A 27,353-nucleotide genomic window follows, 5' to 3' on the forward strand; every position below is an offset into this window, starting at 1 on the left:
AGTTCCTACCCAGTGAATACAGAACTATGTTTTTATGAGTCTGTCTTTGTGTAGATTTAACATTAACAGTAGCTAATATTAGCTGGAATGAATGACACCTGCTAACCTGCTTGAAGCTGAACGAAATGGCAGGCAGAATATTCCTTGATACCAGGAAGGGTATGTCTCTGGGTGGACTTTTAAAATCCGTCTGGATAAAAATAAATAAATAAAAGCAGATACATACCTTCCGAAATCACCTGATTTCCATTGCATGTTCACAGCTGCTGGACTGGACGGTTGAGAGAATATGCCTGCCTGCCTGCCGATTTTTTCTCTCTCAACCTTCAAATAACTATGCAGCTGTGTTGAAGTCACCCTGGTGCTGGGTAGTGTACTCCACCTCAGGTGGGGGACAGGAGGGAGCACAGCCCTAAACTATCAACCCAGCAGTGATAAACTATCAACCCAGCAAGCTGGGTTACAGAAATGACCCAATATGAGTAAAAACAACCAAACAAAATGACCCAACAGCCTCGACCCAGCGTTTGGGTTGAAAAAATAACCCAGCAATTTTTAGAGTGTATGCTATAATTTCAGTTCCTGTTTATCTATTGCACGATGGGTAATAATTTAAAGGAATCTAGTTGCAGTCTTGTAAATAGTGACCCTGCAAGATCCCTAGTCATTGCAAAATCATAGTCTGTGACTTAAAACTCTACTACTTGTCTTTAGATGTGAGAGGGTCTGAGACTGTAGTCTTTCACAAATCTTTTCCAAATCTTTGCGAATCTTTCCAAAGTCTGTCAGTGTAAGGAGGGCTTAATGAAAACCCCAAATTCAGTATCTCAGAAAATTAGAATATTGTGAAAAGGTTCAATATTGAAGACACCTGGTGCCACACTCTAATCAGCTAATTAACTCATAACACCTGCAAAGACCTTTAAATGGTCTCTCAGGCTAGTTCTGTAGGCTACACAATCATGGGGAAGACAGCTGACCTGACAGTTGTCCAAAAGACGACCATTGACACCTTGCACAAGAGGGCAAGACACAAAAGGTCAATGCTGAAGAGGCTGGCTGTTCACAGAGCTCTGTGTTCAAACACATTAATAGAGAGGCAAAGGGAAGGAAAAGATGTGGTAGAAAAAAGTGTACAATCAATAGGGATAACCTCACCCTGGAAAGGATTGTAAAACCCAAATGTGGAGGAGATTCACAAAGAACCACCACACACAAATGTATGCAAGACATAGGTTTCAGCTGTCACATTCCTTGTGTCAAGCCACTCTTGAACAAGAGACAGCGTCAGAAGCGTCTCGCCTGGGCTAAAGACAAAAAGGACTGGACTGCTGCTGAGTGGTCCAAAGTTATGTTCTCTGATGAGAGTAAATTTTGCATTTCCTTTGGAAATCAAGGTCCCAGAGTCTGGAGGAAGAGAAGAGAGGCACAGAATCCACAGTGCTTGAAGTCCAGTGTAAAGTTTCCACAGTCAGTGATGGTGTGGGGTGCCATGTCATCTGCTGGTGTTGGTCCACTGTGTTTTCTGCAGTCCAAGGTCAACGCAGCCGTTTACCAGGAAGTTCTAGAGCACTTCATGCTTCCTGCTGCTGACCAACTTTATGGAGATGCAGATTTCATTTTCCAACAGGACTTGGCAACTGCACACAGTGCCAAAGCTACCAGTACCTGGTTTAAGGACCATGGTACCCCTGTTCTTAATTAGCCAGCAAACTTGCCTGACCTTAACCCATAGAAAATCTATGGGGTATTGTGAAGAGGAAGATGCGATACGCCAGACCCAACAATGCAGAAGAGCTGAAGCAGCCCTGTATTGAGTGCTGTACATGCTCATACTTTTCAGTTGGCCAACATTTCTAAAAAAAACTTTTTTGTGTCGGTCTTTAGTAATATTCTAATTTTCTGAGATACTGAATTTGGGATTGTCATTAGCTGTCAGTTAAAATCATCAAAATTAAAAGAAATTAACATTTGAAATATATCGGTCTGTGTGTAAAGAATGAATATAATATACAAGTTTTACTTTTTGAATGGAATTACTAAATCAACTTTTTGATGATATTCTAATATGACCAGCACCTGTATATTTACCTGAAGAAAGCGCTAGGGCAGTTGAGATTAATAGCTTATAGTCACTGTAACTATTAATGAAAAAGAAGGCATTTAACCAGACATGGAAACGTTTATTTTATTGTATTTCATTTCACGTAGCCACATTAGTAAATGCTGCCAGCAAGATGCTCCCAACAAGCATAACTATTGCGCATGTGTAACGTTACGAGTTTAAATTCAGCAGTGTCGACCATGATCTCAAAAAATGAATCTTGACTTATTTCAAGAGTGCTATCAAAATGTCCTTTACACTCGACTGAAATAAGTGTAACATTAGGACTACATGCATTTATAGTTAGCAAGTTAGCCAGTGTAATTAGCCTAGATTTTGCCCTTTCCTCAAAATGCTGTATGTTAACGTTATCTAAGAACTGTTAAAGTTGCATCGTTTCACAGCCGCAGTAATGTTAATTCCGATAACTGTCTACAGTGGAAGCACCCATTGTATTTCATGATGTACATTTCACTCGAAACGTAGCCTCGTCAACACAGCTGTCAAGCTAAGTTGTTTTCACCGTTAGCAAATTCGCTAATATTAGCCAGATAAGCTAGCCGACATTGTATCGAGTGTCGACTGAAGAACAGTTGGAAGCGTCTGGTCCGAAGCTCCTCGATGATATGACAGACAACTGGTGTGTTATCATAACTGATTTATTTAATGACTTAGCAACATTGAGGCTATGTTTAGCTGCTTCACTGCATTCCATCTTGTGTTTGTTCGTCTCGTGGCTGCTGCACAGTCGACCTGAGCATTCTTTAACCCTTCAATGTTGACCTTTCACCTACAGGAAAAGAAATATCTATTTATCTTCCGTTGTTACGAACTCCGACTGTGTGTGTTAAACGTGATTCAATGTTGACAGCTATGGTATCTCTGCTACATTACCATAAAACGTGATATTTCACCACATAATTTTAGCTGACTTAATAGTTCCACACCGTCTACGTATTTGACTAGCTGGCTAGCTGCTAGCAAACAAAGGAACGTTGTAAAACCATTATTTTTACACTGAATAGCATGACGAACAGACTAACGTTAAATGTTATCCTCTAATTATTTGGGACACTGAAGATGTAGTATTTTGTTAATAAACTCGATGTTTTCGATCCCGCTTTCAATATCCGTGTAGGCCTAATGTCATGACTCAATCGGTTAAAATGCTCGGTGAAGCTCCAAAACACCTAACATGTCAATGGATGCAAAAGCACATACTGATAGCATTGACGATTGGATTGTAAAATGCTTGCGCCATTCTTTTGAGCAACACGTTCTGTGCCTCCAAATTTCTCAGAGGAAAGCTCATCCTGCTTGTTGACTCCGCAGATATGATTTGTGTGTGTCACATAAGTCTTTGTCTTCCAGTCTCAACAATTTCATGTACATCATGGGCCTGTGAAGTGACAGCTTTGATGTTGTTATCAGCATGGATGGAGAGACTCCTCAAATTCATCTGGTTTCAGGAGAAGGTTCAGCAGTGGGCCTAGGACATCGCATTCAGGTCATATAGGCCTACATACAAAATCAGGGTTTCCCATACATTGACTTATTTGTGGCGGCCCACCACAATATCAACACTGACCACCTCACAATGATTTTCCAGGTTGTTCTAAATTGTGCTTAAATCTGGTTAGCATCATAACCACGCTGCACTAATTTGCTAAAAACTGTTGCATTCAAGTTAATTCTGCAAACCTACCACCACAAATAGAATTCAATTCTGTGGGAAACACTGAAAATATAAATAATACATAATTATGTGTAAACTTTTAAATCATTGAACATCCTATCTGAGTATTTACTAATTAGTGTTGGTGACAAGCAATTGCTCAAGATAAGTTAACACTCTTGTGTGTGGTTCAATGATTTGTCCTCTTTAGATTGTGACAGATCAACAGACAGGCCAGAAACTACAGATTGTTACAGCATTGGAGCAGCTGTCTGCCGGGAAACAGCAGTTCATCTTGGCCAATGCAGATTATGGCACAGCAGGCAAAGTGATTCTAACCAAGCAGGAATCCCCTCAGGGCAAAGTCATTCTTGCTACACCCGATGGCAATCAGCTATTGTTTACCTCCTCTGACCTAGCTGGACAACAAATACAGGTTAGGACTCCACTTGCACTCTCATATCAAGCTGTTTGTGAGCTGCCAGGAAGGAGTTTTTAGATCAATACATTGTGATGATAATAATAAGTTATTGTAGCTTTAAATGTCTAGATGTTGAGAAAAGTTTGCATTTCAGTGGTGTGTTTTGTAACTTGAAAATTATGCTTGAAAACTCACTTTTAATACTACCTCTCCTCAGTTTGTGACCGAAGATGGTTCTGAGCAGTCACCTGTCAAGACTTTGGTTGAGTACTGTGTGGTGTGTGGAGACAAAGCCTCAGGTAACGATTTGAAGGACACAACATGTGTTGCATGACGTATCACAAACACAGACATAACTCCCACACTCCTTCTGTGCCACTGCTCTGTGCAGGGCGACACTATGGAGCGGTGAGCTGTGAGGGCTGCAAAGGCTTCTTCAAGCGGAGCATCCGGAAGAACCTCATGTACACATGCAGAGGATCAGGAGAGTGTGTCATCAACAAGCATCATCGCAACCGCTGTCAATATTGTCGACTGCAGCGCTGCATAGCTGTTGGCATGAAGCAAGAATGTATGAACAGAAGTTATTTTTTTAAGTAGACTTATTATTGAAAGCTATTTGTTCATTTGTTGGTTATTCTGAATGTGGCTAAAAGGCAGAACCTCTTTAAAGTCACACACAACTAGAGGGGACATATATTTTAGTTTAATTTAGCGAGTGCAAAATTGTGATCACCTCTTTCTGGACTTGTTAAAAGAGCCTGTATGTCCCACATGTGATAAAGCAACCCCTGATATCAGTGAAAAGAGCCGGGAGCACAGAAAGCAGAGCTAAACAAGGCATAAAGTTAAACTGTTGTCCAGTTAAAGGTGCTCTAAGCGATGCTGGGTAACATGACATCTGTTGTTTTTTTTAAACAAAACAGAGAGCTAGCTTGCTACTTCCTCCCCCTCTCTCCCGTGCTGCTCCCATGCAATTGAAAACTCTCCTAAACGCGCATCTCGTCTGTGATTTGCTGGAACAGTTTGTTATGTTTTTATGGGCTAGGTTTGCCCAGGTTGTTTTTGTTGACATTTTTGGAGCCTGGACTGTCCACAGAGATCGCGTTTTTTTTACAGTGTATTCAGGACACAGACAGCTAGTGGTTGGTTAGGTGATGTTTGCAGTAAGTGACAAAATGTTTTAGCCTAAAAAAACGCGTGGCATCGCTTAGAGCACCTTTAAGTCTGTCAGAGCTTTGAGGAAGTTCTATGGATTTGTTTAAGTTCCCATAGGGGTTATAGCATTACTTTTTGGGTCTTGGAAATTCACAGTAGTGCAACTATATTCTTATTTTCTACTTTTCTACTTTCTACTCAGAAATAACTTGTTTATTATGTATCATGCTATTGTTATCTATTATGTAAATCTCATGTGGATTTGAACTCATGCAGCTGTTCAGTGTGAGAGGAAGCCAGTGGAGGTATGCAGAGAAAAGCCCAACAACTGTGCTGCATCCACAGAGAAAATCTACATCCGGAAGAACCTGTGCAGCCCACTGACTGCAATGCCCACCTTTGTGACCAGCAAAGCAGCAAAGTATGGGGGATACTTTCAAACTGAATCTGCAGCCTCAGATTCTTTTTTGTGTTCTTGCAGGAATGCTAATAGGATTTGCTTGTTATTTGGCTTTTCTTTCAATAGATCCTCAGGTTTGCTGGAGTCTAGCATGCTACTAAACATTCAGCAACCTTTTCCCAAAGTGGAAAACACAGTCCTGCTCTCAGCATCTCCTGAAATGGTGAGCTTAATCTCAATTTAAACCAAATGCTTTTGACTGTAAATTATAGTGAAATGCACAGCTTTTTAGGATGCTTCTAGTGCCTCAAAGGGTGCCCTGTAAATCCTGGTTTGATGTAAATGTAAATCAGGTTTCTCGGCCAAGTATACTTGCGTATACAAGGAATTTGGTCTCTGCATTTATCCCATCTGTGAATTAGTGAACACACAGTGAGGTGAAGCACACACTAACCCAGAGCAGTGAGCTGCCTTGCTACGGGGGCGCTCTGGGAGCAGTAGGGGTTAGGTGCCTTGCTCAAGGGCACTTCAGGCGTTCAAGCCCGAAGCCCTAACCAGTAGGCCACGACTGCCCCTTGATCGTACCGCACTCATACTCAAATATAGCCCAGGTATCTCATTCCTCTCTTCTTATAACCCAAAAGAAAGGACTGGTGAGCATCTGTCACGTGTCAGTGCACATGAGGAAAGCATTGAAAGATATGGATTAGCTCAGGAAAATGCTTACGTTGCTTTTAGCACCTATTCTTGTGGTGGTCTGTTACATGCATCAATTTAAAAAGTTTTAGGTTTGTCTGGAAACTTTTGGGTTCAGGACTTCACACTTGAGTTTCTCTGTAGAATGAGCACTCCCAGGATGACCTGAGCACTCTCGCAAATGTGGTCACGTCCTTGGACCACCTGAACAAGGCCCGGGAGATGAGCGATGGCTGCCCCGACACGCTGACCACAGAGAGGCAAAGCAACGAGGATGGCACCACAGCTGAGGTTCCGATGGATAACGAGCAAAGTGCGAGTGACATAACAAGGTGAGGGAAATAGCCTTTCCCCCCCAAATGCTTATGGTGAGAATATGTTGTGTATTTATTTTAGTCCTATGTTGAGCTAAGGTGGTGTCCTGTGCCAGTGATTTTCCACCACTCTGCAGCACACCAGTGTGCTGTGAGAGATGGTCAGGTGTGCCGTGGGAAATGGACTATTTGCAGGCTCTCGGTGAGCTCGTTTATTTCCAGTGGAGCCAGGTGTGTTTGAACCTGCCCCTATTCTGAATGTAATTAGTGTCTACATAGACCCGGTTAGGTAATGCACCCAGTGATCAGCACATTACGATAAAGAAGGACGTCTAGACACTAATTACATTCAGAGTAGCAGCAGGTTCAAACACACAGGAAACAAACAGGCTTCACAGGAAACATACAAGCTCACCAAGAGCCTTTCGTGTAACTAGTCCATTGTCCTATTTAATCGGTCCAAAACATGTATTATTTAGTTGTTGCAAATAGTAGGCTATGCCATTGTTGAGCGTATGTGCCTGCAATGTAGTGACTTGTTAAGTAAATAAATACTCTTTCATGTCAGTGGGTGGCACTAGGTAGAGCAATAATGACTTTGTTAATTAAGTGATGCGCACGAGATGTAGATGTGAAAAATAGATCTTAGAAAGCTAGATACAGCATTGGGCTCCAGAATGTAGCCTACATAAATAGCATTGGGCTCCAGAATGTAGCCTACATAAATAGCACTGGGCTCCAGAATGTAGCCTACATAAATAGCATTGGGCTCCAGAATGTAGCCTACATAAATAGCATTGGGCTCCAGAATGTAGCCTACATAAATAGCACTGGGCTCCAGAATGTAGCCTACATAAATAGCATTGGGCTCCTACATAAATAGCATTGGGCTCCAGAATGTAGCCTACATAAATAGCACTGGGCTCCAGAATGTAGCCTACATAAATAGCTACATAAATAGCACTGCCATCATGGTGGGCAGAGACTTTCTGATGAGGAGACACAGCACTCAAAGAATCTCCCATAGGAATGTATGGGGTTAGTATCTCCCATAGGAATGTATGGGGTTAGTATCTCCCATAGGAATGTATGGGGTTAGTATCTCCCATAAGAATGTATGGGGTTAGTTTGTAACGCAAACATGGCAGTCATCTACACATATTCTGCCCCTTCCGCCTCCAAAAGTTGACATGTGAATACATCATGCCAATCATGTGGTATGTTGTGATTAGTACATCGTGCCAATCATGTGTGATCTCGCAGCTTGAGCGAGGTTGGTGTGTCGTGATTTGTGAAGCAGTTCTACCCAAAATAGATGCCCAATATGTGCCCAAAAAGCGTCGCAATATGGCCGCTGAGTGGAGGAATTGCATAAAAGGACTTTGTGGTGCGGGCAACAATCACTGGAGGCCAATGGAGAGACAGGTGTCTCTGATTGGAAATCAGGCAGGTGTCTCTGATTGTCGGCAAGTGTTGCCCATAGGTGTTTGCCCCCAGTAATGTGACGGCCGCATTCACGTAGCCTATGTCACATATAGAGCTCTACGGGCCGTGCGGCAGGCATATCTATGGGTGAAAAGACCTAAACCAGCGCTACATATACTCTAGATAAATAGGCTTAGCCTACTTGAGTAAAAAATGCAGACTCTGAACTGAACTGAACTACAAACAAACTACAAAGCTGTATTAGGCTACAGTGTGTAATTTTGTTACATTTTTGGTTGGTGGTGTGCCGTGGGATTTTATTAATGAAAGAAATGTTCCGTGGCTCAAAAAAGGTTGAAAAACCCTGTCCTATGCGGTGTCTGCCGTTGTTTTACCTCTGATTATCAGCTGGAGATTTGATCTGGGGACCATTTGGTTACACGTTTGCTTCCACAAGATCACTTCTGTAGTTTGTAGGCCACCGAGAGCACTTGGGAAATATACGCTCCTCAGTGCAAGTCTCCAAATAAGTCAAAGTATATATACACACAAATCCAGTAGTATTTGACTGTGCTGCATCTCTGTGGCAGGGCATTGGACACCCTGGCAAAGGCTCTGAACCCCGGAGACAGCCCTGCTGAGGAGACCCTGGAGGCCACCATGCAGCTGGTGTCGGGAGACCAGTCTGGCAGCATCCTGGAGCTGGAGGGCCCGTTGATCTCAGACTGCCATGTGCCCTTCAAGGTGAGACAGATGGAGAACAAGGGACAGTTTTTTTTGTTTACTTTGGGGATATTGTTGCCTTTATTGAGACAGGATAGTAGAAATGAAAGGACCTTGAACTACTCGGGCCTGTGTGGTGATCACTGTTGCTACGGCTACAGTACTGCATGTGGTGCTGATCGCTGTTGCTACGGCTACAGTACTGCATGTGGTGCTGATCGCTGTTGCTACGGCTACAGTATGTGGTGCTGATCGCTGTGTCGGGCCTGCATGTGGTGCTGATCGCTGTTGCTACGGCTACAGTATGTGGTGCTGATCGCTGTGTTGGGCCTGCATGTGGTGCTGATCGCTGTTGCTACGACTACAGGTGCTGATCTCTGTTGCTACGGCTACAGTATGTGGTGCTGATCGCTGTTGTTACGGCTACAGTGGTGCTGATCGCTGCTGCTACGGCTACAGTACAGCTCCCCCAAATCTGTGAACGCAGATCTGCAAAGACTCACCTCAGATATGGAAATGTGTTTCTTGAACTTGTAATCCTCCCAGTGATCAAAGATTTGTATTAGAGGTCTGCACGGGACTGATTTTTCAGTCCCGCCCGCTCCCGCAATATTCTGTTCCGCTAATGTGTAATTTTTATTCCCGCTCCCACCCGCATCTGTAACATGATGTCCCGCTCCCGCCCGCTAAAGCCCGCATGCAGGAGGGATAGCCTATTCAGTTTTTCTTTCTGTCTCTCGAAAGGAGCACACACACATGAGAGACTCCAGATGTCAGTTTCTTGGTTCTAAATGTAGGCTAACAACTGAAGTAGGCCTAGTCTGGTACCCTCTTCCTCTGTCATGCTTTCGATTTCGAGTTTTGACAATGAGCAGCAGGAACAAATTGAACCCACGTAAACGACAATATAGGCTATAGGCCTGCTATCCATCAGTTATGCTTAAACTCCATTTTTTAATGCTGCCTAACAGAACATCCAGCTGAACTATAGTTATGAACACTACTTTAATCATTTCCATATTTAATTTTACGCACATATTTAATTTGCGGGAGTGCAGTGAATCATCGGTTTGTCCCGCACCCGTGAACGCACCTCTCTTATCCCGCCCGCTCCCGCAAAGAGCTTTCAAAATTTGTTCCGCGCCGCACTCTTTTGCGTCGGGACCCACGGGTCTACCGCAGGAGTGCAGACCTCTAATTTGTATTCTATAGATTTGATATGTATTTTCCATAGCTTTAATACACTCAGTACACATAGTTCAACACCAATATTTTGGCATCATGCCATTACCTTTGTACTCGCGTGAGATGATTTTTATCAAACTGTATAGTATTGGAAATCTGTTGCCTTAGATGACCAAAAATATTAATAATGAGGATTAGGTTTAGCTTTGTTCCTTTATATGCAGGGATCAAACTCAAGGGTAATCAAAGTGCATTCTGCCCGTTTGAGATTAGAGCTGACATTCCTTCGTTTTGTATCTAGCTAATGATGCCTTCGCCAACGCCGGAATACCTCAACGTGAACTACATCTGTGAGTCAGCCTCGCGCCTCCTCTTCCTCTCGGTGCACTGGGCACGCTCCTTACCTGCATTCCAGCTTTTAGGGTGAGTCTGGCGTATCTCCATCTGCATCCTCACTGCTGACTGGCTAGATTCATAAGAGGATAGCAGCAATCACTAGAGCAAATTCTTAAAAAGAAAATTAATCACGAAAGAAAGAAGAAGAATTATGTTTGCTCTCTGTGTTGCAGTGGGCAAGAGAATGAAATCAACTTGATGAAGGCTTGTTGGAACGAGCTGTTTGCTCTCGGCCTGGCTCAGTGTGCCAGTGTGATGAACGTAGCCACTATCCTGGCAGCCATCATCAGCCATCTTCAGACCAGTCTACAGGAAGGTCAGTACTATTATATTACTCCACCACAGACCAGTCTACAGGAAGGTCAGTACTACTGTATTACTCCACCACAGACCAGTCTACAGGAAGGTCAGTACTACTGTATTATATTACTCCACCACTGACCAGATAAGAATAACGTCTGGAAAATAGCAGTCTATACATGTACCACATGTGTAGGTATGTACTGTACAATGAAAGTACAGCACCCCCAGTCCATCAGATGAGTAAACAGAGGTATTTAAAAATGATCTATTTTTCTTAGTTTCAAAATGGCAATGAGAAAAAACCCGACCTTGAAGGGAAGCACATTTATTCTGAGATGAAAAAAGGTCCTCAAAAAAGAACTACATATTTTTAACAAAAATACATGGTCAAGAAGTCAAGAAATGGGTATAAAATACAGATACTTGGAAATATGCATATTATAATTAAAAAGTTCCAATCGAATGTCTCAAGATCTGATCAAGATGTTTACCTTGTCCTGCACACAGTGGGGAGTGAAGTAAAAGGCAAAACAGTCCAGAAGGATCACTGTTGGGAGAGATACGTAAGGGATAATGTATAGAACGCCGGCCATTATTGGGAAAATAAGTCCCGACAGGGCGAACCGGACCCCGACGCGCAGCGGAGCCCTGAAGGGACTTATTTTCCCAATAATGACCGGCGTTCTATACATTATCCCGCTTATTACACGGCTACTTGCCAAAACGAAATAATAAACTCCCCACGATATGACTTTAGCCTACATAGCCTAGCCTAGTTGTTAGTTACCGTTCATCGTAGCATTTGCTGAGAAACAAATAGTTCGCAACAACACACGCTGAACTTGAATCAAACATTCTTTAGAACACAGCTGATCAACCATCTGCTTTCACTTTTGAATGAAGTTCCAGTCCTTGCGTAGTGATATGAAAGACCTGAATTTGAAGCACAAACTCCGTTGCCATTGACAGCGGTCATTATTTTTTTCAGAGGTCCTTTCCCAAGAAATAATGACTGCTAGAACTTTGGGAAATCCCTTTCAAGTCAATGGAGCGTTCTACTTGCCTTGTGAAGAGCCGTGTAATAAAGATGGATAACATACAGATAAATATAGCATCTTGGGGTCACCAAGCCTAGAAAAACATCACAAGTGACCTCCATGCTAACAGATTATTGAAAATACATGCCAGGAAATATCCTTTCGTGTCATGCAAATTGCAGGGGTTGCTAATGCTACTGGGACTTGGCCTGGAATCGTATTCTAGGGTCAGATAAAAAGATCTGACAAACTTCAAACCCCATGCCTAAGGATGGTGTGGGTCTTGGGTGTTCAGGGGCTTTTTAATCCAGAAGCTCAGGGATCCTCCTTAGGGTTCATGATCATGAACTCCATGAAATACTCGGGCATTTTAAATCAAAATCTGGATGCCTCTGCCAGGATACCAAAAGTGGGTCATGACTGGATCACCCATAAGGTCAGTGATGCAAAGCATATGTACAGATCAACACAAAAATGGTTTACTGAACAAAAATCAAGTTTCTGTCATGGTTCCCAGACCAGCCTAAGAGGTGTATGCAAAAGAGTGGACCTAGCAATCTGAGCGATGCAGAGATATTCTGTAAAGAGGAAAGCCCCCAAATCCCCTGCTTTGTACTTTCTAACTTCATGAAATGAGTTTTTTTCTACTCAGAATAAATCTGTCTCCCTTCAAGTATGGCTTTTTTTTCACTGTTTACTTTGTTAAACTAAGATAAAGTGTCAAAAGAAGATTTTTTTAAATGCCTCTTTTTACTCATCTTTACCTGGGGTGCCAATGCATGTAGAGAGGGCTGTATTTATTTGCCTACATAACCTAACCCTACATATACTGGGAGATGCATGCCTACATAACCTAACCCTACATATACTGGGAGATGCACGACTTGCCAGCACTTATTTCAGCTTTTTGGAGGTCTACTCTACAGAGGTCTTCTGAAGTCTACAGAGAATGACTGATGTTTGGTTATGGCCTTGCAGAGAAGGTCTCTGCCGAGAGGATCAAGCTGGTGATGGAGCACATCTGGAGGATGCAGGAGTTCTGCAACAGCATGGCCAAGCTCTCCCCAGATGCGTACGAGTACGCCTACCTCAAAGCTGCCGTCCTCTTCAGCCCTGGTGAGGTCAGACATGAGCGCGTGTGTGTGATGGTTGTGGGAGGGATGGTGAGGTCATACACGAGAGTGTGTGTGTGATGGTTGTGGGAGGGATGGTCAGAAATAGATTGAGTATAATTACCTCTGCGTTGCGTAATTTGGCATCCTAATGGGTAAGTCTGGCCTGGGCTGCAGAGCTGTAGCCTCCATGTTGGAGGTAATAGACCTGTGCTTGTGACGCTTGTGATTGTAAATCCATTTGTGATTGACAGATCACCCAGGCATTGACAACACCCTGCAGATCGAGCGCTTCCAAGACAAGGCCATCATGGAGCTGCAGGACTATGTGGTCAGGACCTATCCTGAGGACGCATACAGGTTAGACACTCACCCACTCTCAGAAATGCCAGGAGAAAAGAAAGACACAGGCTTCAGCCTTGATACATTGTCTGATATAAGTTTTATATGGCAATGTACAGTATTTGTGATACCCTTCATATATACATTATGTAAGTGTAGTTACGTCATAAACTGTAATAATGTTTGGAATTGTTTACATACATGGCACATGTTTTTTGCAAATAACACAAAACAAACAAGCATCTCGTGTTTGTCTGGGCGTATCTGTCAACTGTCTAGCGTGCCGTAGTTGAAAAGAAGTCCACTTATGTCAGCAGCTATCATATAGCAGTTGACTGAGGAGAGCACTGCAGACTGGAGGGCTTTACATTTGAATGAGCGCCTGCCATACTTGACAAGTCCAACTGACACCTTCCAGCACAGATTGCCAACACATTGAAGTCTGTCAGCAGAGCCTCTTTTCTTTCTCTGTTTTCAGGCGTCTCACTGAGCTGTTCTTCTCTCCCTCTTTCAGGCGTCTCACTGAGCTGTTCTTCTCTCTCCCTCTTTCAGGCGTCTCATTGAGCTGTTCTTCTCTCCCCCTCTTTCAGGTGTCTCATTGAGCTGTTCTTCTCTCTACCTCTTTTAGGCGTCTCATTGAGCTGTTCTTCTCTCCCTCTTTCAGGCGTCTCACTGAGCTGTTCTTCTCTCTCCCTCTTTCAGGCTGTCCAAGCTGCTCCTGCGTCTCCCGGCGCTCCGACTGATGAGTGCGGCCATCACAGAGGAGCTCTTCTTCGCTGGTCTCATTGGCAATGTCCAGATCGACAGCATCATCCCCTATATCCTTAAGATGGAGTCCACCGACTACAACAGCCAGGTGGTCACTGCGACAGTCTGATTCAGTGAAGTCCACTGTCTTGCCTGTACTGCTGATCACAGATTGCATGAGCAAGATGGGCACCTGCTTAAGGTCCTCCTACCTTCAGTTGTTAATACTGTGGATGGAGTTAATCATTTCTGCCTTAAAAGAGGAGAGACAACAGGCCCAGATATGTGATCATCCATGTAAGACAAACAAATGCAGCCCGTCATGAGGTCTAGTCCTGGCATTGACCTGATCGTGACTAGACCTGGATAGGCTTTGCCACAAAATATTTACTCATGACCGGACATGCCCTGGAACACAATGGCCGCTGTGCATGAAGGCTGTTACAGCCACGCCGAAAGGTGAATTTTCATCAACTGTTTCTGTATTTTTATTAGTTGATTTATCATTGCAATCAAAGCCATATAAACAGAACATTTCATTAATCGGGCAAATTCTTGCTTATGGTTAAATCCATTACAATTAATGTAATTAATAATGATTTGAATAATGATAAAATTACCATTCTATGTATTTATTTATTTAACATAAATATCTGGCATAGATGGAAACCCTCTGATGGTGGATGAGCCAGCATGTAATTGTGTCTGTATGACTCACAATGTTGTGAGCTTGGTGACTTAAAAGCGGAATAGTGTAAACAGACAAACAGCTAGCAGAACCCAGAGCTGTGCCCACACAAAACATGCTCCACCAGCCCAGATATTTCTTTTACCAGTTTTAGCTACGAATGCTTTGGGAGTTATTGTATACGCAATCAAATTTTGTTTTTAATTCCGTATTTTATTGTAAGCATTTTTATAGGTATAGTATAAGAGTTTTTCTACTTTGATATGTCTTGTCATTTTGGAACATTTGAGATTTGCACGCTTTTAAAATTAGTTTTAAGGGTATCGGAACACATGGTGCCCATCTTGCCGTTCCATCTCAGTTCTGTTCTCGTTTAACTATCTTGTATATCCAACTGTGGTGAGTGTAGCCAACATCCCACAAAAAAACAACAAATTGAACTAATGCAAATTGGGCAATGTTGGCTTCAGTGGGCTGCAACAAATAATTAATAACTTAAGAGGTTAAATTAACCGCCTGTTCTAATAAGTCTTGTTTTAACCGCCTGTTTTAGTTATCAATCAATCGGTTTCAGTAGGGTTTTTTTTTTCTCTGATTCCATCTTGCTAAATTTGTTTTTTTCTAGCGGACTTACAGTTCTATGACAATAAACTGAATGTGTTTGGCGTAAGAACTGAATGTGTTTGGCGTAAGGACAAAACAAGGCACCATGTGGCTTGGGCTCTGGAGCACACTGGCTAACGTTTGATACCATCTAATAGTCCAAACAGATAATTCAGGAATTGAACAAATTTAATAGTATTAATTTATTATTAAGATACTATTAATAACAATATCTGATTAATAAAGTTACAGTCCTAATTGTGACATTGTAACTTCAGAGGCCTTTACAGGGTAGTTTTAACTTCTGAATGACCTTTTTCTGTCATACATGTATAAATTTGTATAGAGGTAAGTGTTACAGACCATTATGAGGCCCACCCTTTTGAGAACAACAGTCTTGGGGAGGGGAGCGAAGCCATTTTATTGTGTAAGTTGGTTGTCATAACTTCATAATCATGTAAAATAATAATGTAGAACACCCATTTGCATGTTCTTGAGAAAATCTTTTAACTTAAAAGTGTCAAAGTATCCGGTTGTCTTTGTCTTTGATTTCACAAGTTAATGAATTGGCTTTTTTTGTATGGCTTATGACACATTTTGACATTGTAGTGCTGTGATAACCTTCCGGTATAATATCAGCAACACCTTGTTCAGCTTCAGGCTTGTCTAGTTCCCCTAAATTGTAATGAGGACTTTGAAAGGTTTTTGAACAGAGAGAAGAAAGCTAAAATGACCACACTATGTGACACAATAGTATTCAAATGTGAAAAGGAAAGAGGAAGCAGAACAACGGCTTGATTATGAAGATAAAGGAAGAAAACACAGAAGGTTTACCCAAATAATGTTTCAATGATGTTGCATCTGGAGTCCTTCAATTATGGGATATAGCTGACCCACAGCAACAACTTGATGTTACTCAACATTCAATTTAGAAGTGTTTAGCAAAACATATCACATTTCAGCCTAATTTATGTCAAATAATAAATAATGTAATATCACGTTCTTGGCCCGTTCATTCAACATGAATTTATTGATTGATTCAAACACTAAAATCTATCAAAATGCCAATAGCCTACAGAACTCCGGTAAGCTCTGGTCACTCCAATGAAATGTCAAATGCCAGAACCATGAAAAGTATTCCTGCTCATTAGCATACTTGCATTTAAAACCTAGTGACAATCTAGTGGATAACTCATTAGCCTTGTGCTATTGTTGTATACATCTATAGTTTCTTCATAAGAGGGACTGATACCCCTTATTATTTGTCCCCCTGTATGAAAAATTTTAACTCCAGCAGGCATTAATATGTAACTCAACAGGCAATAGACCATTGAGTAATAGCTTCTCTCCCATAGCTCAGTAAAACTTAACAGATCAGGGTGCTTTTGAAATGGAAATTCAAAAAAAAGTTTGGCTTGCGGTGTTACTTTTAAGAAAAAAAAATATCAGTCTGCCGTCTCTTACAATGCCTTCAAACAAGATGGCAACAGTCAATTGATTTTCGAAACGTGCTAGCTTGTTTGTGTCAGGGTTCAAATATAACAAATAGCCAACTGTTCTTGCTCCAACTAGTCACTAGGCCTCTTCATTTTCAAACATATCATCTGTTTGCCCCACATTGCTCTTTATTGCCATTTCCTCTTGTCAGGGAATACAACTGGTTTTCTTTACAGGACATGGCTTGTACAGTGTGTTGTATAGTGACAGAACAGAATAGCAAATCCTGCTGACATGCAGAAATAATAATTATTTGTCATGATACAGAGCCATCGTCTAGACTGGCAACATGGAGAATGATATGCGGGACTATTTTGAATTAACACATTGATGTGTTAAAAACAACAATCTGGAAAAAAACAAGATAAATGAAACACACTCTATGCCCCTCCCTCCCCCCCCTTCCCACTCCCCAAATAAAAACTGAATACTGATTAGCCTACACAAGATGTATACATACATACAGCCAGTTACCCAAAATATCTGCAGGCTATTTTTAAAAGCAATGCTCAGGGCATTTTATTGTGGGTATCTCCGTGTAAATAATCCTTGTGGTCACGAGCAAAGGATGAAAGACGCATAAGACACAAAACCAGATGGGCAGAGGCTTAACGAATCGGATCGCTGCATTTCACTACAGATGTCTACAGCCTTGGCAGCAGCCTCGTGGCCAGGCAACAGTTCACCTGAAGAGTGTCTTGGTTGATGCCTACGAAGAGTTCCCATCTCAGATCAGAAAAGCCCCCGCTGCTCAGTTTGGCGCCATGTTCTATGTACACAAGATGCCCTTAATACGAACAATTAGGTGAAAATATCCATTGTGCATATAAAAAAGGTCTTGCTGATGTTTGTGTCCAACACCCCTTTGCCCCCCCCTCCCACACACAACTCAGAGTAAGCAAGAAATCCAAAATCCGCAGAGAAAATTTGCAAGAGGCAAATAAGGTAGTAGATACGAGCACAAGCCTGTGAAATCCTTACTCGGGTCCATATAGAACTACTTCTACTGTAAAAATAAACAGCTCAATTCAAAACAGACGAAAAGTGGCCATTTGTGAAAGTGAACTTTTTAGTGTTGCTATGATGCAGCAACAGTTTCTTTTCCTTTTTTTTCCAGTCGGTGTAGGAGGCCACCGTTTACCATCAACATCAGCCCCATTTATTTTTTGTGCCGAATAATGACTGGGGTATGAGTCGTCTCATGCAGTCAGACTGGGCTACTACTGTTGTGGGACAGGACTTGACGATGCTTTGTGAAATTTGAAGGGAAGATGATCAAGAAATTAAAAAAAAAAAGAAAAACCCTCACAAAAGGGTGCCATTTAACACAAACGCTAATAATATAGTCATAAAAATTCCTGTTTAGTAATAAAAAATTGCCATGTTTAAATATGAATATCATAAGTCTGCTTCAGATATTTAGGAAAAACATCATAGTCTTTGTGTGGAAAGGAGTCAGGATGACACTACAACTCCATGTCCTGGGCCTCGTCCTCGGAGAAATCCGACATGCTGCTCTCTGAAGAGGAGTCCCCAGCGCCTTCCTCTTGCTCCTTAAGAGCCTCTTCTGTTGCATATTTCTGGATGTATTCTAGAGAGGGAAACGGGACAGTCTGAAGTTATGAGAAATGGAATGATCTAGTTTCACATTTTAAACGGCCTGACCCCGGCCTGAGATCAGCCACAGAAACAGAATGAGCAGCACAGAAAGCCCTGAGGGAAGAGGTCAATAACTAACGGGAGCAGCTCGGGCAGATAACGATCTTCAAGCAAACCTTTTTACAGACTAACCTCTACCGCTCTAAAAGAAACAGACCTCTTCCACTTTAATTTTTTTTAAACTTTAAAGTTTTAAAACAGAAGCAATATTACATAAAAATCACAGTAATACGCCTCATCAACATTATAACTCACACTCTGTAAGAACTGGAAAAATCAATCTCATTATGTTGAGTTAGTTGCATTTTTTTTTTTCCAACTAAGATTGAAATGTTTTCAGCTCAAAAAGCAGGCCTTCGAGTTTCAGCTCAAAAAGCAGGCCTTCGAGGCTTACCTTTGATTTTCTGTTTGTATTCCTCTGGCCGATGGAGGTACATGGCAGCTGCGTCTCCATTTAAGGGATCAATGGGATTAGGGTACGCTAATAACTGAGGTAAGAAGGACTCAAAGATGTTGGTGAGATCTGAAAGGAAAAATATGGCCGGTTTTAAAAATACACAAATAGTGAAATGAAATTAACAGAATCACTGTAGTATTTACCACTACAACTGACGTATCAAAATGACCACACATGGAGGAAGTCGGTCACATATACTAGAGCAGCAGTAAGTTCTGAAACTACTAATTTACTAATAACGACCAAAAAGGCAAAACAGCAACAACAGTGTCATTTTAATGTTATACTGATACACTGTAAAAGCTTTTTTTCCTCATTTTCACACAAAACCGGACAAGATACATAAATATCCATTTTGGGTGTACCTCTACTTTTCTGGTGAATGTATGCTTCAGCTTTGCTTACCGTAAAGGGCTGTCCATGTCTGGTTGATGACGTCTAGGCAGACAGTGCCTGATCTGTAAGGTGCACAAGAAAGTGTATCAATACCGGGGGGTGTCAGGAAGATTGCAGCAAACGTTAGAATTCTGTGCAAACCAGTGCCTCCTATCTGCACTTACGCTTCATCAATGTTTGGGTGGAATATTTTATTCATAAAACCTGTAGAGACAACAAAACCCATGTCAAACCTCAAATGTATGTACAAATCTGACACTTACACTTTGTCTGCAAGAGCTAGCATGTGTTACAAATACGTGTATATGCATAAATATGTTATGTGTATAGCGTAAGTCAGAATATAGATAGTTGACAGATTGTAATAGGACATTTGTGTGGCAGAAACACATATCACTTACATTACTACATACATCCATACATACATAAAACTACATATCTGTCTTATTGTTATATTGTTTACATGATACTGGTCACATTTATTTTACACTGAGCATGCAGTTATGCATTACTAACTGAAGAGATGACTCAGGAGTGATTTCCTGTTGCAGCCAGCATCTTTTTGTTATTGTAGTTGTGGCGAGACATTACAGCACATAGCACCCCTACCCATACCTATAGACGGAGATTTGAACGGGTATTTGTCTGGTAGGTCGACCCGCACCTTCCACACTCCTCCTTCATATGGCGCTGAAAAAGAATTCATCAACTGAAAAATGAGACAACAGAAAAAAACACTCCAAAGAAACATTCTTTCTGTGTCCTACTTTTTAGTGGTCATGTGGCCCAAAATGAGATCACAGAGATCGCAATCAGCTATATGAGACTGAAGTGAATATGTATGTGCAATCAGCTATATAAGACCAAAGTGAATATGTATGTGCATCCTACTGTCTGACTGGATATGAAAAGCCATTTCCCTTCATGGATGCTAAAATTAGAACAGCTTATCTCACAGCTGTTCAACAAAAAAAGGGCATTTGCTCCACAAGTGTAAAAATCGTCAGCTCAAAACACATGACCTCTGAGACTTTCCTTGCGGCCACAACAAAGAAAATGGCACAATGTGCACATGAATGGAAACAAATGGTGTAACTTGGTAATGTGTAAACACGAACATAAGCATCAAAACTCTTACTTCCTTGTGGTCCATAAAACTTCACCACAAACTCGTTCAGTCCACTCAAGATGGTAACTTCATGTTTGCTTTCAATGCTGTTGCCACGTTGTTAAGAAACATGACTGAGTCAGAAGGGGAAAAAAACATACACCTTTGCTCCTGGTGCTAGTCACTCCGAAGATGACATTACACAGTACAGAGACAGAGGAGAAGAACATCCCCTTAGGTCTCAAAAGGTCATACATTAAAAACTCTAACACACCTGTAATACAGCAACATTATATACACCTTTAGTTGGTACATGAGGCACACCTCTATTTTGGCAGAAACCTGCTAAATAACAGATTTTGTATTATTTGATATCGATTTTGTAATTTTACAGCATCTCTCTTCACTAAATATTGTGAGTTATGATATGCTTCTATATGCCCCCGTTTCTCCTGTTGAGGATGTAAACTTTTAAAATGTTTGAAAGCAAACACAAGTTTAGCAAAGGAGATTACTTAAGTCACTAGAAAAGGTATTTTGTCTGAAATCTATTAAATCCAGTGAACATTGTCAAAGTACTTGAAATCACATCAACTCCCAAGCAGGGCTATGTTGTTCACCCTCCACGGTTCTTGTTTTGGGTGTTTCCTTTCTTAGATCTCTTTTAGCCGTTTCCCTTGTTGTGGCTGGTACTGCATGTAGCTTAGTTTGTTTTCCACACACTAGCAAACATCCACTATTTGCAGTGTTTTGACCTGCCCAAAAGAATACTGAATCGCTTCTGGATTGCAGTTGGATTTTTGTCACCACATCTGGTAAAGATAGCCTGTGGTGTAAAAGGTTATACAAGTAGTAAGGAGGCTCAATATCTAAATAAGCTTCACATATCTTAAAATATTATTATTTGTTTCTTTCCCCTCTTTTAGATTACAAGTGTTTCAATAAAAGCCCTTGTGGACTTGACACAAATATGCAAAACTAGGATAAGATCTTCCAATTGGGCCTGAGACCATTTCTTAGTGAATGCAAGACAATTACCTTGCTAAGCAACCACTGATGGGGAGAGAAACCTAAGAGAAGTGCAACCTCATAAGCAAGACCATCCAGCTGCTCCAATGAAACTGAACTCCAGAATTCCACTGTGAAAGCTGTGTCATCCTAAACACTGCTCGTTTGCATGCGGAACTCCAGGATGAGGAGAAGGACTAGGGGAATTTACACTTCTGGTCCCACTTCTCACATAGGCAAGCAACAACAGACACCCCCACCCCCCACAAACACATACAAAAAGGCCTCAACCTGTTGGGTCAGAACTGCCATCCCGCCACCAGTGGTCAGCATTTTTAACCGTTGACTCTCCTGGCTAAACTTTATATCCAGCTATCTAAATTCAATCAAATTCAATTAAATTAAGTTCAATGTAAAACGTATACAAGTTAAAGTACATTCAACTTGTAAAATGACATGTTTAAATGTTAAGGTCACACAACATTGGAACATGTGGCATTACAACATGTGTGCTGTTCTAGAGCATTAAAGTCGAACAGTAAAACAGGATCCATGACCATGTCAGTACAACTGGTTACTCCTTTTAAAATCATTTGGAAATAGTTTTGGAAATAGTATTAGCCACATTGGAATTTGGAATATTTTTAGCCAGTATTGGAGTTAAAGGGAGTTAATTGGTAAGACACAAATCAATGTCAGATTTGTAGCTTGAAATAATTTCCAAAACGTTTCAGGAGTAAGTGATTTTATGGGGGGGGGGGGGTTGGGGGGTGTCTCACTCCAATAATCTGGACACGTTAGCCAGGTGGGACCCAATTTATAGTTTGATCACTGAGCATGCTATTTCCAGCCTCTGCTCCTGACTAGTGTATGGTTTGTTGTCCTCGATCAGCTGTTTGCAAAACTCCGCCTCCAACCCGTTTCCGGATGGTAACACACCATCCAATCACTTTCCCAGCTGCTACTGCATGAGCACAAAAACAATACTAGACCCGTTTGTCCACACTGCCTTTGCTCAAACTTCGGTGGCTACATCCCGCTGATGCATACAGTAAAACGCACTCGGACACACGATAGAACTCGACAGATAGATTCCTTGCAAAGGCGCTATTCGGAGAAACGCAATGTACAACAGATACCAGAGCTCAGTTAATCTTCTCTATGGTCGCACTGTGTCAAACACGAATTATTTTCCATGCAGATTGGATTTTTAAAATATTCGCAAATGATACAGAAACATACAAATTTGACAAAAAACTGATTTGAATGCAGAATTCTGATGTGCAGTTCTACATTCAGTGATCCCCTATTTTGTGCACAGCGTAACTAAGCGTCAAAAATACACCATGCTATAAACATGCACAAATAACGAACGCCATAAAATATGTCAATATCGTTATGTCTCTATTGATAAATTAATTGCAGTACGGATTCATGCATAACGGCACTGTAATAGGCCTTATGGCTTACATTTGGCCACGTCTCGACAAGAACCCTACATTACTTTTGCCTCTATTTTGTTTTTGTCATATCTAGTAGGCCTATCAATTGCTACCCAAATACCAATCATATGCGATTGCAGATACGGATTCGTAAAAAGCTTAATAATATTGCATAACAAGCTCAATCAGACAAGATCTATCCGAATTCCGACCAAATGTTGCATACAAAAGGAGAGGTCGATGGACAAATGAGAATTTTTGTACTCGCACTTTATATGTGATTTTCATCCCAACGTCATACCCTTGTGCCTAAATATAGAGACTGCGTTGTATTTTTTGTCTTTTCAGACAGCAGGCCTGTCAACAACGTTGGCCTGCACTAACGATTGTTCATACAGACCCCTCTACGTGATATCACCCAAGCGAGTACTTGTGTTATAAAACAAGAGATGATTAGATAGCCATCTATGAATCTAACCACTATGTTCAACCTGACGACCAATAATTGAACTGCTTTGCATCTAAAACCTGATCAAAGAACTATGGTTGCCTACTCCTTCGGTGAACTGGTTCCATAAATATGGTTGACTACGCCAGTTTACTTAGCTAACGTTAGCGAACTGTCAACGTTATACTTGGCTAGAATAGAATACTTTACAAAAGATAGCCAGGATGCATCAAATAAAGGTAACAGCTTTAGTTGACGTTAATGCAGCTTAAAATATAACTGGATGGAGAGTAATAGTAAACTGTTACAGATAACTAGCTAACGCTAACGTTAGCTGTTAACGACAAATGAACTCGAGTTGTTTTCCTCAACAGCTCTGTGGCTAGCTACCTAGCTCGACTGCCACGACGAGTTCTTGTTTGCTCAGTTAACTAAGACTATCTGACGTTTTCTAAGTAGCAAGATAGCAAATGGAAGTTGACTCCCTAGACGTTGTTGTTTTTTTCTTTCGCAATAACAAATTTGACAAGTGACCGTTCGGCTATTAAGCTATCTAACGTTACCTTGCGTCACTGAAATGACAAACTACAAAGGCTTACTACAAGACAACACAATACTTATTCGAACGTTTGGTGGCCGTCAAAATATGTTTTGTACTTTTGTTCTCCCATAACAAACACAAATAAAAAGTATTTGTAAATTGACATAAGAGTAACGTTACACAAAGAAATGGACAGCATACATAGAATAATAATATATATGCAATTACTTCTTGATAACTGTCATTGTAATTTCGGAACAAAAAATGATCTTCTCTTAATCTTTAGAAAAAGGATACAGTTTCACCACGTCGGTATCCATTCGCCTCTTGCCCGGACTTGGAGACGACATTTTTGCGTCCCTGTACAGTGCAACACTCACTGCAGTGAAATCCTTTGTGCGATATGACACTAAATATCAGAGTTTGATCTTAGTTCGTACACACAATCTAATCTACTCCCGTTGTTAAATTGTTCAACGTTGCCCACTTTCACCCCACAATAACCTCTGTCAACCACGAGAACTCAGTTCACTGTTTCTCCTCAACTAACAAGCTATTGAACCTTCTCTCCCTCTGCCAATGACGTGTTAGAAGCGACACAGCAAAGTGGCCTATATTAAACGTCACACAAATGCGTCTTTGTAGTCCATGTAGTTTATAATTAATTCAAGATCATAGACCAGAGGGGTATTTCACAAAACCTAGATAAGCGATTAAGCTGGGATTTTTTGGTTATCCTGGATGAATTTAGCCTTGACTTGGTTTCACAAAAGAGATGGCACATAAGTTACCATGGGGATTTATTCTCTGCACCTAGCCTGGTCCCGACCAGGCTAACAGCCAAGCTAAGTTAATTCTAATGTTGTCTTATTGGCTCAGCTAGCTGTCATTTAAATCAGACCTCCGTGCTAAGTTTTAAGGAGCTTTATTCCATTTACTATTTGCTAAATGTATTTGCTCGCAAAACAAAACAGATTGTCTGCCTACTACCATATGGTTATTATTTTAATTGTGATAGCCTTATAATTATAGGCCTAGGTACTCCTTGTTTGCTTCTTTTGTTGATAGACGTTTGATGAATAGCCTACTGTAGTTGATTGGAAGTGGAGGGGCAAGTTTTGGAAAGTATTTTCAACTATAATATTATATCATACTGTGCATCTTTGCAGTGGCAAGCGCTTTCTTAATGACGTTGTGTGCCGAGACAAGGAAACACTCGTGAGTTCATACGTAAATTTGCATTCAGTTGGTCTACCACGCCTAGTCCTGCTGTTTTACAGAAATAGCCATGATCCCCCATTCCAAAAAGGACAACTTTACTTCATTGTTAGTCTATCAAAAGCGGTTGTTCACTTTGTGGGAATGACGCTATTTTCCGCGTCTTTTTTATTCCAACCGTGGGCACTTTGGAGCAGAAACGAGAACGCGCACACATCCTGAATTACTTACACCTGGTTTGACATAGTCGCTCCTACTCATCCTGGATTGGCATTAGTGAAACGAGTTGAGCTAGGATGACCAGACAACGCTATGTCAAACCTCGCTTTATCACTTATCTTGGATGTCTTAATTCTGCCTTTGTGAAATACCCCTCAGTAGGCTACTGATTAAAATTAAATCACCAACATTGGCAGCGCTTCGTAGTTGATACTCGACCACATGTTTATTTTAGTGTAATTCTATCTGATTACCATGATTGTTGATGAAAGGCATAATAGGTAGCCCACCCTTTGACCTGAGCTAGCCTGCACGCTGGGCCTTAGCCTATGGCATCTTGCACAATGAATCAGATGCTGGGATTTTTTTCACTGTGATCTTGTTTCGTCAAGTTAATGTTGGTAGGCTACTCTTATCTTCACATCCTCTTGCCTAAAAGTGTTTTCATTGATCTTGTTAGAGCAGACTCTCTTTGTTTACCTTGAATGTGAAGTCAATCAGCACATTCTTACTTGGAATGTGCTCCTACTAGCCTGGCAGGCCATCCTATATCCTATATCAAATTAATTTGCCGCCGCTAGGGTGCGTCTAGATTTCTAGGCTATGCTCCTACTCTAATTTTTCGTGACCAGCATTCAGATTCAGTTAGGCACATTCATCCAACAATATTTAAGGCAAGCAAAAACATAGGAATGAATGTCTTTGAGTGGTTATAGCCTACTTTTCTTCTAAGATATGAATCTTGTAATGTATATGTTAATTGTTGTTTTAAAGTACTTTAAGAAGTCAAAGACCAGTACCTTTACTAAGCACACCAGCACAGAATGAAAAAAGGTTATTTTAACAGGAAGAAACATTTAACTGGAATCTGTCACAAGGAGAAACCCATCTGCCACCATTAGGTGGACGAAGTACACAATTACTTTACTTAAGTGAAAGTAGATACACCTTGTCAAATATTACTCCAATACAAGTGAAAGTTGCTAAGTCAGATTTTTACTTAAGTTGAAGTAGTTCTACAGAAGTAGGCCTACTTGCTTTTAAAAATACTTAAGTATTCAGAAGTATTTGTCCTTTTATTGTTGTTTATTTGGTCAATAGGGTGTACATCATTTGGTCATTCATAGGACTTACATCCAACGAAAACATTTTACCTATTTTCATAACCTTGCAACTGTTCGGATGGATGCAATAATATAATTTAAATCATTATTCATTCTCCGTTCACAAATCTAAACATATTTTAACCGGCAAATACAAAAGATAACTCAATTTTGAGTAGATTATTTATCATTTAATGATGTACGCTAAAGATCTATGTGGTGAATGTCAGCTGATTATAATTTCATTCCAATTTCACAATGATCATGGAGGATAACCTGGTTAACACCAGACCACTTCTCAAGTCTCAATTGCAAACACGTTTGTGTAGTTTCCCACATGGAGGGTGTTCTGATTAAGAATATTGCAAACAGGTTCGTGTAGTTCTCCCAGGCTGTATATGGAGGATGTTCTGATGAAGAATCTATTGCAAACAGGTTCTTGATGTTCTCCCAAGCTGAATAAGGATGTTCTGATGAAGAATCTATTGCAAACAGGTTCGTGTAGTTCTCCCAGGCTGTATACATGAGGATGTTCTGATGAAGAATCTATTGCAAACATGTTCTTTATGTTCTCCCAGGCTGACAATACTTCATACTCATATTTCATACTCATTATTTCAAATGTAGTGGAGTCAAAAGTACAGTATTTGTCTTTCAAATGTAGTTGAGTAAAAGTCACAAGTTTAAAAAAAATATTAATACTCAAGTAAAGTACAGATACTCAAAAATCATACTTAAGTACAGTAATCAAGTAATTTTACTTTATCCACCCCTGTCTGTCACTAGCTGCAGATGCTGCATGCATGGGATAAAATGAGATATTGTCAATATATTCACTGGTAATTCTACTGCTGTGTTTCAGAGTCATTCCTGCTTGCATCAACATCGATTATTATTATATATATATTTAATATTATTTGATCATTAA

General features: G+C 40.9%; 2 protein-coding genes across 4 annotated transcripts; one reads left to right on the top strand and one right to left on the bottom strand.

The window, feature by feature from the left end:
• The first annotated feature begins 2,242 nt into the window (after positions 1-2,242).
• On the top strand, positions 2,243-15,857 carry LOC143108441 (nuclear receptor subfamily 2 group C member 1-A-like). Of its 3 annotated transcripts, XM_076271564.1 has the most exons (14): positions 2,243-2,744; positions 3,476-3,611; positions 3,991-4,215; positions 4,418-4,499; positions 4,592-4,771; positions 5,635-5,779; positions 5,885-5,981; positions 6,599-6,786; positions 8,784-8,937; positions 10,403-10,524; positions 10,671-10,813; positions 12,816-12,953; positions 13,204-13,309; positions 13,994-15,857. In XM_076271564.1, the coding sequence occupies exons 2-14, from the start codon at positions 3,537-3,539 to the stop codon at positions 14,166-14,168; spliced, it is 1,830 nt and encodes a 609-aa protein (XP_076127679.1). In that variant the 5' UTR covers positions 2,243-2,744; positions 3,476-3,536; the 3' UTR covers positions 14,169-15,857. The 3 variants fall into 3 exon arrangements, with proteins under 3 accessions (XP_076127679.1, XP_076127680.1, XP_076127678.1); XM_076271565.1 differs by lacking the exon at positions 2,243-2,744 and having other exon boundaries at positions 2,805-3,611; positions 12,816-12,958; XM_076271563.1 differs by lacking the exon at positions 2,243-2,744 and having other exon boundaries at positions 2,816-3,611.
• Positions 15,858-16,934: 1,077 nt separating this feature from the next.
• Positions 16,935-24,454, bottom strand: LOC143108477 (ubiquitin-conjugating enzyme E2 H). The gene is made up of 7 exons (XM_076271567.1): positions 24,183-24,454; positions 20,477-20,553; positions 19,954-20,028; positions 19,503-19,542; positions 19,348-19,400; positions 18,880-19,008; positions 16,935-18,417 (listed from the first exon to the last, which is right to left on the bottom strand). Exons 1-7 carry the CDS (start codon positions 24,233-24,235, stop codon positions 18,293-18,295), a joined length of 552 nt encoding a protein of 183 aa, XP_076127682.1. The 5' UTR covers positions 24,236-24,454; the 3' UTR covers positions 16,935-18,292.
• Positions 24,455-27,353: the final 2,899 nt, after the last annotated feature.

This window comes from Alosa pseudoharengus, unplaced genomic scaffold (assembly GCF_046254945.1).
Source record: "Alosa pseudoharengus isolate Yale_2024_CS ecotype anadromous, Long Island Sound unplaced genomic scaffold, YU_APseudo_1.1 YU_APseudo_1.1_scf_10, whole genome shotgun sequence".
In the NCBI taxonomy this organism is placed as follows: Eukaryota; Metazoa; Chordata; class Actinopteri; order Clupeiformes; family Clupeidae; genus Alosa; species Alosa pseudoharengus.